The 15,691-nt window shown below is 49.2% G+C and overlaps 1 protein-coding gene across 1 annotated transcript in view; it reads right to left on the minus strand.

The window, feature by feature from the left end:
- The window catches only part of LOC119372544 (ATP-binding cassette sub-family C member 3), a 172,193-nt gene that overhangs the window by 37,697 nt on the left and 118,805 nt on the right, over window positions 1-15,691 (minus strand). Inside the window, exons 19-20 of the mRNA XM_037643025.2 lie at window positions 4,180-4,417; window positions 2,830-3,140 (exon numbers count right to left, since the gene is read on the minus strand). Of these exons, the coding sequence (XP_037498953.1) occupies window positions 2,830-3,140; window positions 4,180-4,417 (549 nt within the window). The remainder of the gene's footprint in view (window positions 1-2,829; window positions 3,141-4,179; window positions 4,418-15,691) is intronic.

Consider the following 15,691-nt stretch of genomic DNA (forward strand, 5'->3'; position numbering starts at 1 on the left):
ATCACTATGTGTCATGTGCGCCTGCACACTTGGGGAAATAGGTAGCCATGCCCCTCCCTCCTAATGGGCCATCGGTAGGGCGCCATTTGAGAATTGTAAGCAGTATACTTTTTCAGCAGAACATGGAAGCTCTATACTGCTGTTGAAATGAGGAGGAAAAGTACTGAAAAAAAAAAAGATCGTTGATCCCTCCGTCATAGGAATCGGAATAACACGAAAGTAAAGCATGCCCTTACAGAAGTAAAGGAATGTTTACTGTACATTGATATAAGAGAGTTTGCACAATGTATATTGATGTCTGGCAGCAATAGCACCCTTTAACGTGGATGCACCCACTTTGATTATTGGTGGTACATCTCCATCCCGACGACTAACGTCCATGTTAAATGATTACACAAAACCTTGTGGTAGTTGTAGTCGTTAATGGTGAAAGCGTAATCAGAGAACGAGGTGTGATAGCCAGAAGAGCGTCGCATATTGGACGCAGAACATGGTCGCCATCACGCGGCATGTTAAAATGTGATTGAACACCACGGCCGGACTAGAGGGAAACACAAAGCGCGTCGTGCCGCCCCCCGGCCGTGATTTTTCTCCTGGCGAGCGCGTGAGCGGGGAACGCGGTGTAACAGCCAGGTGAGGCAGGCGCGCGCCGCAGAGCTATTTTTGGTTTCGATTAGCGTGATGCTGTGAGCGAGGCCGACGCTTTTAAGACGCTTGGGGTAAGGTCGCCACCTCGCGCAGTGTTAAGGCATTGACAAAATTGAACTTCTATTCAAACACGCCGAATAGGACGGACGTGTAACGCGTTGCAGGTGCTAATGACGGAGGCCATAGTAATGACGAATTACTTTATTTTGCCGCTCCCAGAGGGCAACACCACCCCGCCGACCGGGAGAGTGGTAGATATAAAAGGCGCGCTTGTAAAGCCTCTAGAGTCTGTGACCGTGGCGCAGTGGATAGCGTGCCCGGCATCTGTTGTTGCGGACCGGGCGGTCGTGGGTTCGATGCCCGTTGACGGAACCTTTTTTTCTTTGCCATGTGATCGTGTAAATTTTTTCGACGTGATTTCCGTGACGGAAATACGTCACTGAAGTCTTGGTGGACCCCGGCATAAAACACTTTCGTGTTAAAAGTTGACTGCGTGTACAACAGCGTTGCACACTAGCAAAGGAAAGCACTTGGCTGTGGTTCTTGGTAATAACCTTGTAACCGCGGTAAAATCACGTTTCACCGAATGTTTCACTGTAAGTAAACCGCGGTGTTTGTGCAAGTGACCTTTCCTCGTGACGGGTGCCAGACTCATGGGGCATGTTAGGCAATGGCGCTACAACTCTTAGTTGCGGGGCCGGTCGCGCGCAGTCTATCTATCTATCTATCTATCTATCTATCTATCTATCTATCTATCTATCTATCTATCTATCTATCTATCTATCTATCTATCAACTTTATTTTGTCCATTTCAAGAACAGAGGAGGGGCGAATAAAAGCTGTCTTTCGACAGCTTGATCAGTCCGCCGCCCCTATTACGAGAATTCACGAATATAGTTAGGTTACGTTTTTCATACAAATTGCAAAATAGTACCTCATTGTAAAAGGTACATCACTTGGAATTATAGGTACGTTTTATGAATAGAAAAGCAACAAGCGACAAAAAAAGAATATATACATATTTCAAACTTAGGCTCTCGCTTTTACACATTTCAAGCGTGATTTGCTTGATGCGCAAGAAAACATCGAAATCAATTGATGCATAACGATTGAGAAGGCACAACAAGTTATGGCACAAGCGTTGCATTGAAGAGTGTAAACACGTGGCCGGCATCATCCATGTCTCGCCTTTTCGTGTCGCATAACTCTGCTTTTTTTTCTAGATATGCAATCTCTCTTATATACTCTAAGTTTTCTTTAATTTCTAATTTAAAACGGACACCTAGTCTATATTGATACCTATGGCTATACCCTCTTCTTTACGAACAAGAACCATAGAATCTGAGATTATGCCAAGTGAGGATTCTCTTATATCGCATACAAGTATGCGTAACTGGAGTTGCGATGTAGGCAAATAAAATTATATAGAGGAGAGTTATTACGCCTGTTGGCATTGTGGGTTTATATGTAGAAAATATGAAAAATCGCTATTCAGACTGAAAATTTTGCTGTTACCGCGAAGCTTCCGTGGCTAGGACTATGTAAATAATTATCAGCCTTCATTCCGGCCAACAAAGTTGTTAGAATCTCTCGCTAGTGCAAATACGCTTACTTCGCTCACCTTCATTTTGTTTGCACCAAGCTGATACCTACAGGGCTCTAAGGAGGATCGGAAAGCGTTGCGCTTTTCAACAAAGGGCCCTTTCTACTGCGGCAATATTGAAACGTAACTCCAGTGTTTCTAGGAATAAATTGTTATTATTACGAATTGTGTTTACTTTTCCGTAATTTAGAATTACAAGTTAGCCCGCGAATCACATTGATGGCAATATCAGTGCGACGCACAGCAAAGAGATTCAAGTTGGCGCTTTACAGAGTACACCAGCCGACCTGCGAGCCGCCGATTATCGCTAGGGCCGACAATGTATACGAGATCAGCTATAGAAGTATGTCCCCTAGTCTAATCTAAAGCGCTGGAATCCAGCCTTGTTTGTAAAACAGTAAGGACAAACATGTCCTTGGGAATCACCTCCAAGCTTTATCAACCGCTGTCGATATCAATACTAGAGGAGGTCTGCGTTGTTGTATTGAGGAAGGGTTCTCTTATTAACCACTCTGTGAATACGATGCTTTGCGTTTGTTCAGTGAGTACTAGAACATGCATGAGTGATTGTCACAAACCAGTCCGAAGAAGACGATGAGTACGGTGAGAGCGCCGACGAGGAGAACATTGGGCGACTGGGTCGCAATGACGACCACCTTGGCCGCGGTGAACAGCACGCTCTGAACGCTCTGCTTGCCGCTCAGGAAGGTTCGTGAGTCGACGAAGTCCATGTCAGCCGAGAACCGATTCAGGATGCGGCCACGCGGTGACGAGTCGAACAGCGACACGGGACTGCCCAGCACGTGCTGTAGCATGGCGCTGTGCAGACGCCGAGACAGGCAGCGGCTGCTACCTGCCAGCAGGAGGCCTCCGACCACACGGCACGCCACTGAAAGTTAGGCGGAAGATCCAGAACGCGATTGATTCGCTGATTCACTCCGTCATCTATTTCTTCAATGATTAATAAACGGGTACAAGCGGCCTGTTTGAAGCTCTTTTCTGTTCCCCTGAGTGTACATTCCAACCAGTCCCAACCATAAACAAGGGAGAGCCTTTGCAATCTTGCAGCGTTCGTTTCGTCAAATTCGCTTCAGAATAAATGGTACTGTCGCGGCCGAAACTGAGGAGCAAAGCGATCGGATAGAATCTAAAAGCGCTACGAACGGATCGAGAAACCGGAAGAAATGAAGCACACAGAAAAGTAGCGTCCCGCACCCTACGCATATGACGGGAGCTGGTATATCATTCTCATATTGTGGCTTTAAGGACATTCTTAATCCAGTGCATGCTTATTCTCTGTTATTTCTGCACTATTTCTGAAAGAGGGTCGTATGCGTGGCAAGTCAGGACTGACCGTAAAGAATAACACATAGTCGTTTGTTTTTCTTTTTTGTTTAGTGTGCACTACACAGCGTCCAAGAAGCCGATCCTGCAGGATACAAATTCAAACGTTGCTAAAGATGTTCAGTTTGTCTTTTTTATATCACTGGTCATGTTATCGCAGTTCCACACAACAGAACTAAACTTTAGAGTTGATCAAGCGAAAAAAATGCAGGAGGAAGAAGAAGCTGATATATGTAAACTCTTGACATGGGCCCACGTTTTCTGTGCCAGACTCTCCGGACCTCGTTATCAGCGCAATATTCCGAAAGCGCTGAACAAGTTTCCACGCGAGACGGAACTCGACAAGAGGCTAAATATTTTTTAGGCAATCAAGGTTTTGCTTGATCGCCACCTTCCTACTCATTATCATCAACACCTACTCTCTCCTCTCTTTTCCACCCCTTCCCCTTTACTAACGCTGAGTCGCAGGCCACAAGATTGATTCAGGCCGACCTCTCAGCTTTTCTGTCACAATAAACATCTCTCACTCGAACGTCAGACATATAAGCCATATAATACATACGCGTGTAAAGCAAAGCACTCACCGTCAAAGACGCAGAGTCCAACCAGCACCCCCACCCAAGATGTGCGGTGCGCCTCGAGGGCAGAGTCGTCGTTGTGCTCCGTCGTCTCTTCGTCGTGTGCTGATGACACGTCTGTCCACACTTTGATCCACAGCTGCTGAAGTGTGAGAAGTGTGGCGCTCACTGCGAACACCGCAAGAGCCACCATGGCCTGCCAGCCGGACAGCCGCACCAATGCACACAGTATGCTGAACGCTGACTGCAAGTCACCACCGGCGTGAAGTCGGAGACATTAGTAGGATTGTGACAGACGCAAAGATTTTGCTGTAAGAACACAGTACTATACGTTCTCCTGACCCTGTCGACAAGTTTTCCTAGGAGCGAGAACACCTCCACAACGAGAGAGCTCTATTATGTAGATTTAGGTGTCAGCACGGGGCCGCATTCTGAGACAATCACTTTTGTAGAGATCGCCAGAATGTGGTTTTCACTGCTCGTTCATCAGCTGGTTGGGAAAATGCGGCCAAGCAGTCGCTCTTTTCAGTGGGCGCGTAAGATTCTATGGCATCAAAGTGACAATCTCACCGAAAGCGATCGTCTCAGAATACGGCCTACGTATGCGCACGCACATGGGAAATCATAATATATGGCTTCACAGAAAAAGCCCTACATGAAGCTGTCTAAAAGCAACGTTTTCTCAAGCCTGCTACTGGCCAGCTACGATATACTTACGAGCCTTCTTAATTTTTCCTTGACCTTTGTCATTGTACTCAACGCTATAGCTATGAGAGTCAAGGTCTAGCACTCAATGCACGCAGTAAGCGGTTGTGTCTGGTAAAGCAAAGCAGGGCAGAACCTTTGCACGTCAACTTTAAAACGCGAAATTTCTAGAATATACGCAATACGGACATGTCATCTATCTATGAAATATGACACTAAATATAAGGAAGTCCATCTAGTAAATACATTTCTTAGCAAAACGTACATATACAGCAAGCTGAGAAAGTAAGTAGTGATTACCGTAGAAGAACGTAATTACAATTATTCCGCGAGTTTTTGCGTGCATATTACCACGACATACGGTGCAGTGGTTGACTTCGAAGTTGTGGCCGCACAGAGTGGACAAAATAAGGGGTGCAAATGCGCAAAAAAAAGAACCGACGTTTTATCTCATAGACTGTCAGTTGGTCACCCCCACCAGGATTGCGCAGACATCCTTTCTTGCGACCCCAGTCGCCACGCCGGTAATCTTTTGTCATCTTGCTGAATTACTTTCCTGAAGAACACTCGCCGGTCGCAGGTTCGACACCACTTCTGGGGAGTAGAATCGGGTCAACGCCGTTTTTCATATAATGCATGTAAAGCCCTCAACCGAACCTCACAAATTTGATCTAAAGCGCGCAACGAAGTAGAAAATTTGCCCGTTGCCAGGAAAATACTAGGGAGGATTTTTTAAATCCTGCTTCGTAAATACCAATCAATGCTCCTTCATACCAACGCAGGAAGAACTCACGTGGTCCCTTACGCATCCTCTTAAAATGTCTCGAACGCAAAAGCCATCTGCTTCTCCTTTCTATTCTTAATCTACCGCATTCATACCCCCCCCCCCCCCACCTCCCGAATAGTTCTACATCCCATGGAGTGTTTCGCTGCTTTCGGGATCGGCCCACCTTTGATCGAGCGGCGATGTCTCGTGTACTTCATCGGATTTCCCCATGATGACGTCACAAAAGTAGTGCAATATGTGACGTCATGCTGAGGTCACCGGATCACGTTATTTATGGCGTTATGCGACCTTTAGTGCGCCCACAGACGCGCATTTATTCACTTGGTCAAGAGGGCGCGTCTTATGACCGAGGTTTTCATCATTCGTGTTCACCACACCACCGACAACGCCTTGCAAGGTATGGTGAGGTCTTGCCGGAGCTCGCAAACCATCTTGATTGTCGTCATTGTCACGTGATTATCTCACGGCATCACGTGAGGCATGTAGGCTTTCGCCTTAAAAGAGAACAGTGCGAGATAACACCAAACGCCAAACGGCGTCTCTGCTCTCTCGTTCTCTCCTCCTCTAGTGTCAGTCTGGGCACGCCTTCCACAAAGACGTCTCATAAAATAGTGATTCTACAAACAAATGACGCCGTGGTTGGGGAATTCCTTAGTTCAATCTAACGCTCCTTATTCTTCAGTGTTTCTGGCGTAGTCCCTTGAAGCTGTAGTCCCTTAAATACCACAAGGAAGGCGAAAATTAGCCGTCAACGTTGGCGGCATCAACCCGAGTGGTGCAAAAGACCATCTGGCGGCCATCGTCATCTTCATCGGCCGCCTTTTAGTTATGGCGCGCTCAGGCGCATGTGCATGCGCATGTGCCTCGTTGCTCGTGGTATGTGCGACGAGGTTAGAAAAAGCGAGGAATAAAAAAAATCACAGGGTCTTGTGTGCATTCACCTAAGACGACTCGAAGGCGAAAGCCATGTTTTTTTTTTCTTCTCGGTCGATTTATTAGGGATTCTACATGAGCGGCAGGTCATGCAATCATATTATCGCGGGGTTTAACATCCCAAAACCAGGATATAATTGGAAGGGACGCCGTAGTGGAGAGCTCCGAGAATCTCTACCACCTGGGGTTCCCTAACGTGGATCCAAGTCTTAGTACACTGGGCTGAAACATTTTGGCCTCCAAAAATGCAGCTGCCGCGGCCGAGATTCAATCCCGCGACCTTCGGGTCGGCAGTCGAGCGTCATAGCCACTAGACCACCATGGCGGGGCGGCCGGTCATGTAGGTTCTTCAGTTGTACTTATCTTGTCCCTCCATTCCTCCGAAAGCTTTCTGCACCTAGCGTGGTTTCACACTGCCTCCAGGATCGGAGGCAGCTCACCTGGTTTTGCACTGCCTCCGTTATCAGCCCATATTTCACAAGCTACGATGTCTTGTAATGACGGTGTATGCTATGCACAGGAGCAAGGGACGATACGGCTGAACCAGAATCGACGCCAGCAGAGAACACAAGCCGTGGCTTCACGTGCCACTGCGAAGCGCCGTCCTTATTTTCTTCTCTTGAGGCCACGCGCTATTAGGATTTGGGCGCTACAACAGCACTCTGTGGTGTTACGTCACATAACATCACGCCAGAATTTGTTACGTCATGATGGCTTCACAAATTGTTGTGATCTGTGACGTCATGATAGCGTCATATGGCGACGTCATGACGTGATAATATTTTGCATCACTCGTCCCTAACGCCGCAAGACGCGAGACGCCGCCGGCGCGGGACGCCGACACCGACGGTAAATTCCGTGTTCAGTGAGGCATTTAAAGCTGGTTGCAGCACTGTGGAAGGTACGGAGCTTGCTTAACCAATAGGAAGGGCGAGCACACCTCATGATGTATTCATATTCGCCGCGTCGTCTGCTCGGCGTCTACGCTTACGCAATGGGCCAGTAGAGCGTTGGTAGAGTGAGCCCGCGGCAAGCAACCCACGCCCTTAGCGTTTGGCAGCACAGCAGAGCCGCAAAAATACCATAAACGCGCGTTGGGCTTGTAAAGCGAGCACACGGTAGCAACCAACGCTCTTAGCGTTGGACAGCAGCGGTAGCGCCGGGAAAAAAAAACAACATGGCAGCACACGTCGACGATGGTTCCTTGCCCCTCGAAAAGGTAAAGTTGCCGTCGTGAGCTGAGTGGTCCTTAAGTTCTAACCGACGCATGTGTTTGCGCTATATTTGCGTCCTGACCTTTCGACAGCAATGTGCTCGTGTCTATTTAGCACTATTTACATGATTCATTTTCAATTTCTCGGGTACAAGGGCTCGCATGCGTGGCTGAACAAACAGCTAATCTCAATAGTAAGGGCAAAATGTACCTGATATTTTGTCCTCGGCGTGTGACGACGCAAATCGATAGCCGATTCCACCGTTTATTTACTGGCTGTCAACACGGTGGCCAAGTAGCAAGCGTGAGTTCGGATCCAAGCGGGCGATCGCGTCTGCTGCCATGTTGCTTCGTCATCACATTTATCTGCAGTTACCGATATAATAATTAAATGCTTATGACGTTCATGCTAATCGGGAATAGCATAACCCGTGTTGCTGTGACGTAGCATGTGCCAACCAAGCACAATTTTTTAATATTGTCTAATTAGAATGCAATTACGAACAGAACTATGTTTTGCTGCGCAAGCATGCAAAGTGGCTTGTTTACACCTTCCACCCTGCTGCAACCGTTTGTGAGATGGAGTATATGTTCGCCTCAATTCTGTCAGCCTTTCCAGCCATCACGAAACCTTCAAACCTTGAGCTGCCAGTACGTCACAACGTCACGCATCATGTTGTCAGTACTGGCCCTCCAGTATCTTGCCGACCCAGACGCCTCGCTGAGGACCGCTTTGCCATCGCCAAAAGAGTATTGGACCACATGCTGCAACTGGGCATCTTCCGTGCTTCGTCTAGCAGTTGGTCGCCAGCTCTCCATGTGGTACCAAAGCGTGACCCAGAAAATTGGCGTCCCTGCGTTGACTGCCGTGCCCTCAACGCGCGCACCATCCCTGATCGCTATCGCCACCCTCACATTCACTTCTATGCCAACCTCGGTGATAGTAGTGATTCTCTTCCAACCTCAGTTATAGTCAGCAAAGTAGACTTGGTGAAGGCCTACCACCAGATTCCTGTTGAGCCAGCGGACATCCCCGAGACTGTAATTGTGACACCAATCCGGCTTTTGGAGTACTTTCGCATGCCGTTAGGGACGAGAAACGCTGCTCAGACGTTCCACAGGTTGATCAACGGAGTCACCCGTGGACTCTCATTTGTATTTGCATATCTCGACGACATTGAGTTCCTTGGACACCGTGTGGCTCGCGATGGAATCGGACCGTTGGACAAGAAAGTTCAAGCTTTGCGCGACTTCCCTTACCCAACATCAATCCGTAAGCTACGCGAGTTTGTTGGGCTGCTCAACTTTCACCGCCGTTTTCGTCCCAACATGACCCTCATTATCGTACCGGTTACCGACCTACTCAAGACCACGAAAGCTCCGTTCTTTCCACTGACTTTGCCGTCTGACACCCACCGAAGCTTCCTTCCAAACTGCTAAAAATGCATTGGCAGATGCCACACTGCTGGTGCATCCTCTGTACGTTGCATCAATGCGTTTTATCACAGATGCATCTAGTGCGGCTGTCGGCGCGGTTTCGCAGCAGTTACAGCGCAACTCCTGGTATCCACTCGGGTTTTTCGCGCCGAAACTGAAACCTGCAAAAACGCGCTACCGCACGTTCGGCCGTGATCTGCTGGCGGTGTACTTAGGCATTCGACATTTCTGACACCTGCTAGAAGGCTCAAGCTTTCATATCCTCACGGATCACAAGCCTTTGGCATTCGCTTTTCGCGGTAACCACGACACTTATACCGCACGAGAAATCATCATCACCACCATCAGCCTGACTACACTCACTGCAGGGCAATGGCCTCTCCTATGGTCCGCCAATCAAACCGGTCCTGTGCACGAAAAATACGGCACCTAAACTTTATCGCCGAATTCGTCGTGGTCGTTCCGTACATTGAAGGCCCAGTCAAGGCGGCCGCAGATGCCCTCTCCCGTATCAACGCAATATAAACGCCTACACTTGGCTTCGAATAAATCGCCGCGGCGCAAGTTACGGACGTCGAACTCGGGACATCTGCTCATACATCAAGTCACTGGCTCTGTCCGACATTCTCCTTCCATTTCTTCGGGCATCATCCCTGGCGACGTGTCACGGGGTCGAATAGGTTCAACTGTCCCACTGCGACTCCGCCATGAAATATTCCATAATATTTAAATCAGCTCAAATGAGAGGACAACAGGACAAGAAGTTGACACAACGAACGCATCGAATATTCGACAAGCTCGACGAAGCAAGTCATCCCGGAATTCAGGGTACACAGCGTCTCTTTACGACCCGCTTTGTGTGGCCGACTGTGAACTGTGACGTGCGCCGCTGGTCGCGTGAATGCCTTCACTGTCAACACTCCAAGACGACACGACGCACGAAATCGCAAATTCACTCATTTGGCCCATCCTCTCCTCGGTTTCATCGCGTTCCCATCGACATCGTTGGCCAACTCCCACCACCCCGAGGTGCTCGCTACAGCCTCACTTCTGTGGACCATTATACTCGCTGGCCTGAAGCGTTTCCTCTCACCGACATAACGGCACTTACCGTGGCTTCATCGTTTGTCAGTGGCTGGATATCACACTTAGGATGCGTCAGCGTTGCTACCAGCGATAGCGGCCGACAGTTTGAATGAGATCTCTTCCTCGAACTCACCTGCCTGCTTGGCGTCCGCAATATCTATACCACCGCGTACCACCCATCGGCAAATGGAATGGTTGAACAGCTTCATCTTCAACTTAAAGCCGCCTTGGTGGCTCACCAGGCTCGCTCGTCTTGGGCTGAATATGTTTCTCTAGTCCTGCTTGGCGTGCGCACGTCTTTCAAGGAAGACCTCGGCTGCACAACTGCGCAGTTGCTATATGGCAAAACGTTGCGTATGGCTCGGGAACTTTTTCGCGCCAGCTACTGTCGCTACGCCCGATCCAGACAGTCACATTCAACAGCTTCGCTTCCTCTTTGCACACCCTGGCCCTTGCCTTAGTCGGGATATATCGTCGAGTGAAGTTTTTGTCAGCAAGGTCTTGACTACAGCGAGCCGCGTTTTTGTCCGGCGTGAAGGCATCCGACCGCGCCTTACGCCTCCCTAAGACGGCCCGTTCAAAGTGCTCAGCCGGACACAAAAAACTGTCACCATGGAGCTCAACGCACGTGAAGAAGTCGGGGCGATAGACAGAGTCACACCCGCCCACCTAGCGACCGTGCCAGCGTTACGCGCTTTCGACCTACTTCGCCACCTTCTGAAAGAAAGGATTTACCCAACCGCCTGACATGAAAGACCGTTAGTTGGGTGCCGGTGCATCGCTGCCCTTCTCATGAAAGGGGGAGCCCTCCAGCGGCCATCCTGATCTTCATGGGCCTGCATTTTAATTAAGGCGCGCGCACGCTCATGTGCATGCGCACGCGCCTCCTTCCTCGTGCTGCGTGATGCGAGGTTAGAAAAAGAGAAGAATGAAAAATATAGCTGCTTCTGCTCCTGCTATCGGCATGAACGGTTCTTTGGTCTTTTGCTCACCGCCTCAAGCATAGTTCGAGATGACCTAATCTCAGGCCCTACAACCATAATCATGTGATGAGGTCATCATGCTTCATATAGGTCGCCAAAATTTGTGATGTCATCATGACATCGTCGTCACGTCACATCACGTGACTTCACTTGCTGCCATCATCACATGACATCGTCGGTTGGCTAAAGGTGGGCCGATCACGGTCATGGAGGCACTGAAAAACCACGTTGGGTGCGTGGTTTTGACTGAGAAGAAGAAGGTACATTTGACTGAGAACAACAACAACACGTCTTTTGCCTTCCAACCGTCTTTAGTGAATGCATAAGGGTCGTGTGACTTTTATTAACACAGTATATTTACAGCAACAAGGCAAAAGCTGTTCGTCTGTAAGCGCTGACCCCCCGATAGGACTCTAACTCCATTTATGGGGTGAAGAAAGGGCAAGCGCTCACTTAATCTCTGCTGGTAAGGAAGCTGCGGGAACTTGCACTCCAGCAATTTTCCGAACGAAGCTTCTATTGACGGACCTGTGAAGCTGGTGTGCGAAAAACCGTCCTCACCCACAACTAGCGCGAACTAAATAAGTAATAAATAAAATAAATAAATTCTATTTTGTTTATTGTCCGGGTTCGCCCGGTTCGAAACCTAATGCTTTGACCACTAGGCCACGCGCTCATGCTTGCCCAAAGTGAACTGAACTGAAGCATACGGAGGCGTTCTGCCAACGATGTAAAAAACAATTCGGAATTAGTACACTTGGCATGGGTGCTCCATTGAAATATTTAGTGTTCGTCCACTAAAAACCACCTGCCGGACCACCCGTAAGGTCGATATGAGGAATTGCACATTTCAGGACAATTACGACTTCGAGAAAATTGAATTCCTAGCCCGCGTTTGCGTGATCGCGTCACGATCTTTTCGTTGGGCCGTTCTATACTCCGTTTCATACAACAGATGCAATGTTGCGTAAGCTATGCAAATAGTTCGGTCAGCAACATGTGTAAGTCCGCGCATGTCGCTCTTCGGTTACGTAGTTGTAAAGTGGCATCCGCGATCGGTTCCTGCTGTGCGCTACCAGAACAGATCGCAGGAGAACATGATAGGAAAACAGAGACGCTAAGCGATCGAGAACGACCTATTCGCAACCCTATAAACAACGAAGTTTATTTATTTCTAAGGAGCATTACGCCAATAACATAACGCGTACTGAAGCCACTGAACTGTTTGTTGGTGCGGACGCATCTGTACTCGCGGACAACTTTTGTTGGCAATGAAGCGTAGACTACGGAGCCAAGTCATGCGTATCCTGCCGCTGATGAATGTAGTCCTACGATTGTGTGCGTATTTTGCGCTTGAGATATAAGAAATACTCCTTTATTTTCTACATGTGCCTCTTGGAGACAGGACGCAGCTCACACCAGTAAGATTCTTGTACTTATTTTACTTTATGTTTTGTCATCTTGCGTTTTCACGCGCGTGAGGAAGTCGCGTCTTTGACGTTTAGCTCAAATGCTAAGTTCCGCCATGTAGCTTTCCCTTCATGGCCAAGAAACGTTATCCGCGAGCATCCTGCAAGAAGTGTCGCTAGCTTCCGTAGTGTATGAAGTGGACTATAGAGGTAAAGAACGTGAAAGACGTCATGCCGACCAAGCCAGAAAACAGCGTTCTGAAGACGGCCGCTACCTACAACAAAACTGAACGCTTACGTTAGGAGGGAGCGTTGCGCAATGAGAAAGAAAAGCAGTACGCCAGGCACGCCCACGTCGTGCTTCGCTTGACCCAAGGAGGTTTAAAAAAAATTCTGGAGTGGAAGCTCTCGCAACGCCTTGCCAGCACAAGTGAAGCCAGCTTTCGCCCACCAAAGAGCTCGGAAACATGATCTTTTCTGGTGGTGCCTACTAAGAGATCAAATGGCTTTGATCTGTTAGTATAAATACTACGTTAATTATAAAATAAAAGGTAGTTGTTGCTGACAAAAGTAACCCGTCGAGTGGAGTATTGGCGATTGATCTCCAATAAAATTTGCCATGACTTTGAGGCTTTCTGATTAAAACTAGTAACACAAAGACACGCTTGGAGCAGGATCTGACCCGTAAAAGTTGCCATATTAAACTCGCATGGCGTGCGTGGAAAACGCTCGCTTTCCTTCGCCAAACGCCGATGATTTATCGTTCCCCTACTAAGATGACGGCCGCAGCCGCCATCTTTTGGTGGGCACGGCTTCGCTCTTTGCGCAATAATCGCCACTCTAGCAATTTTTTTAACCTCCTTGGCTTGACCACGTTTCTCCTGTAGAAGAAGAAGAACGGAAACTTTATTGTCAAATCAATGAGATTTGAGTCCGGCGTCTTTTTAGTGGGCCTGGGCACCCACCACGGACGCGGTTCCGAGACCTTGTCTCGAAGCGGCTTCCTCGGCACGCTGGACGGCCCAGAGTTGTGCTGTCAGGTTCGAGCTGAGCAGTGCGGTCTTCCAGCGCGAGCGGAGGCTGGCGGTGGAAGAGACGGATGAATCGGCACTGTTCGATTTGTCTATTAAGCCCTGACACTCCCACAACATGTGGCTAAGCGTGGCAACCTCGCCACACGAGCTGCATCTGTTTGTAGTGTAAATATCTGGATACATGGCGTGCATGAGTCTGGGGTTCCTGTACGAATCTGTTTGTAATTGTCTGTAGTGTACCGCTTGCGTCCTGTTTAGCCTATCGTGAGGGGATGGGTATACGCGTCTCTGTAACTGGTAGTGTGTCGTGATATCGTGAAACCTGGTCATACGATCCTCCCACGCCCAGACCACGGCCGCTAAATAAAATAAATAAATATTTAGCGGCCGTGCCCAGACGTTTGCCGTACCCCGCGGGGGCTCTTGTTCCTCCGGTGATGCTCGGTGAGTGAGGCCTCGAGCAACACGGTGAGCCGCTTCGTTTGGGGTGCTCAGTCCGGTGTGTGCCGGTATCCACAGCAAGTGCCTTCGGTTATCGAAGTCGACCTCTCCTGGATGTACGGGATGTCGCTGTAGTATGTGGCACGCCTCTTGCGAGATGCGCCCGTTCGCAAAATTGCGAATCGCTGTTTGTGAGTCGCTGATCACGTACGTGGCCTTGGTCTGTGTGAGGGCCAGTGCTATAGCCGCTTCCTCTGCCGCTTCGGCGTGTCCATTGTTCACGGTCACGCTCGTGAGGTATTTGCCTCGATGGCTGGTAACTGCCGCCACGAAACTCTTCCTGTCTGGATAACGGGCTGCATCTGTGAAAACCGCTTCCTTGTCGTTGGAGTAGCTTTGGTTCATGCTTTGTGCCCTGGCTTTACGCCGTCCCGTGTGGTGCTGGGGGTGCATGTTGCGAGGCAATGGCGGAACGTATATTCGCTCGCGTACTGCTCTTGGAATTTCGACCTTGATGCCATGCTGCGTGTGGTATGTTATGCCGAGTTTTTCGAGCACGTGTCGGCCCGGGCGGGTCTTGGATAGGCGCTCGAGCTGGGACATTTGTTGCGCCTCCACGAGTTCCTCGAGCGTGTTATGCAAGCCTAGTTCTAGGAGTTTGCTGGTGCTAACTCCAGGCGCAAGTCCCAACGGAAATTTGTACGTCTTGCCTATGAGGGCGTTAAGCTTGTCCTTTTCCGCAACCTTCCATTTGTGAAACGGTGCCGTGTACGTTATTTGAGAAATGACGAAGGCTTGTATGAGTCGTATGACGCTGCCTTCGCGCATGCCCGCGTGTTTATTCGCGATGCGTCGGATGAGTTGCATCGTGCTGGTGACTTTTGCCGTTATCCTGCGCAGTGCTTCGCCATTGCCGCCGTTCTGCTCTATCATCATCCCCAGTACCCGGATCTTATTTACCGTCGGGATGGGTGAGCCGTTTGATGCTGTTAATTTGATCTCTTCTTTTTCCGAGGGGACACTTCCCACCTTGGGTGGGCGCCCCTTTCTGACCGGTCTATATAGCAGCAATTCGGATTTTTCAGCCGAGCAGGTGAGTCCCGTGCCTATGAGGTAGTCTTCCACGCATTCTATTGCCTCCTGTAAGCGTTGCTCGATCGCTCCGTCACTGCCCGTTGTCGTCCAGATCGTAATATCATCCGCGTATAACGTGTGGTGCAGTCCTTCGATTTGATGTAATCGTTCGGGTAACCCTAGCAGGACTAGGTTGAAGAGCATCGGCGAGATCACCGAGCCCTGCGGGGTGCCCGAGCTCCCGATGTTGATTGGATCTGACTCTAGTTGTCCCACTCGCATGCGTGCGGTTCTTCCCGTGAGGAAGTCTCGGGCGTAGTTGTACGTTCGCAGTCCGAGATTCAGCTTGTCTACTTGTCGCAATATGGCGTCGTGTCGAACGTTATCGAAGGCCTTCTTCAGGTCCAGCCCGAGGA

The sequence above is a fragment of the Rhipicephalus sanguineus genome, chromosome 10 (assembly GCF_013339695.2).
Source record: "Rhipicephalus sanguineus isolate Rsan-2018 chromosome 10, BIME_Rsan_1.4, whole genome shotgun sequence".
NCBI classification, from domain to species: Eukaryota; Metazoa; Arthropoda; class Arachnida; order Ixodida; family Ixodidae; genus Rhipicephalus; species Rhipicephalus sanguineus.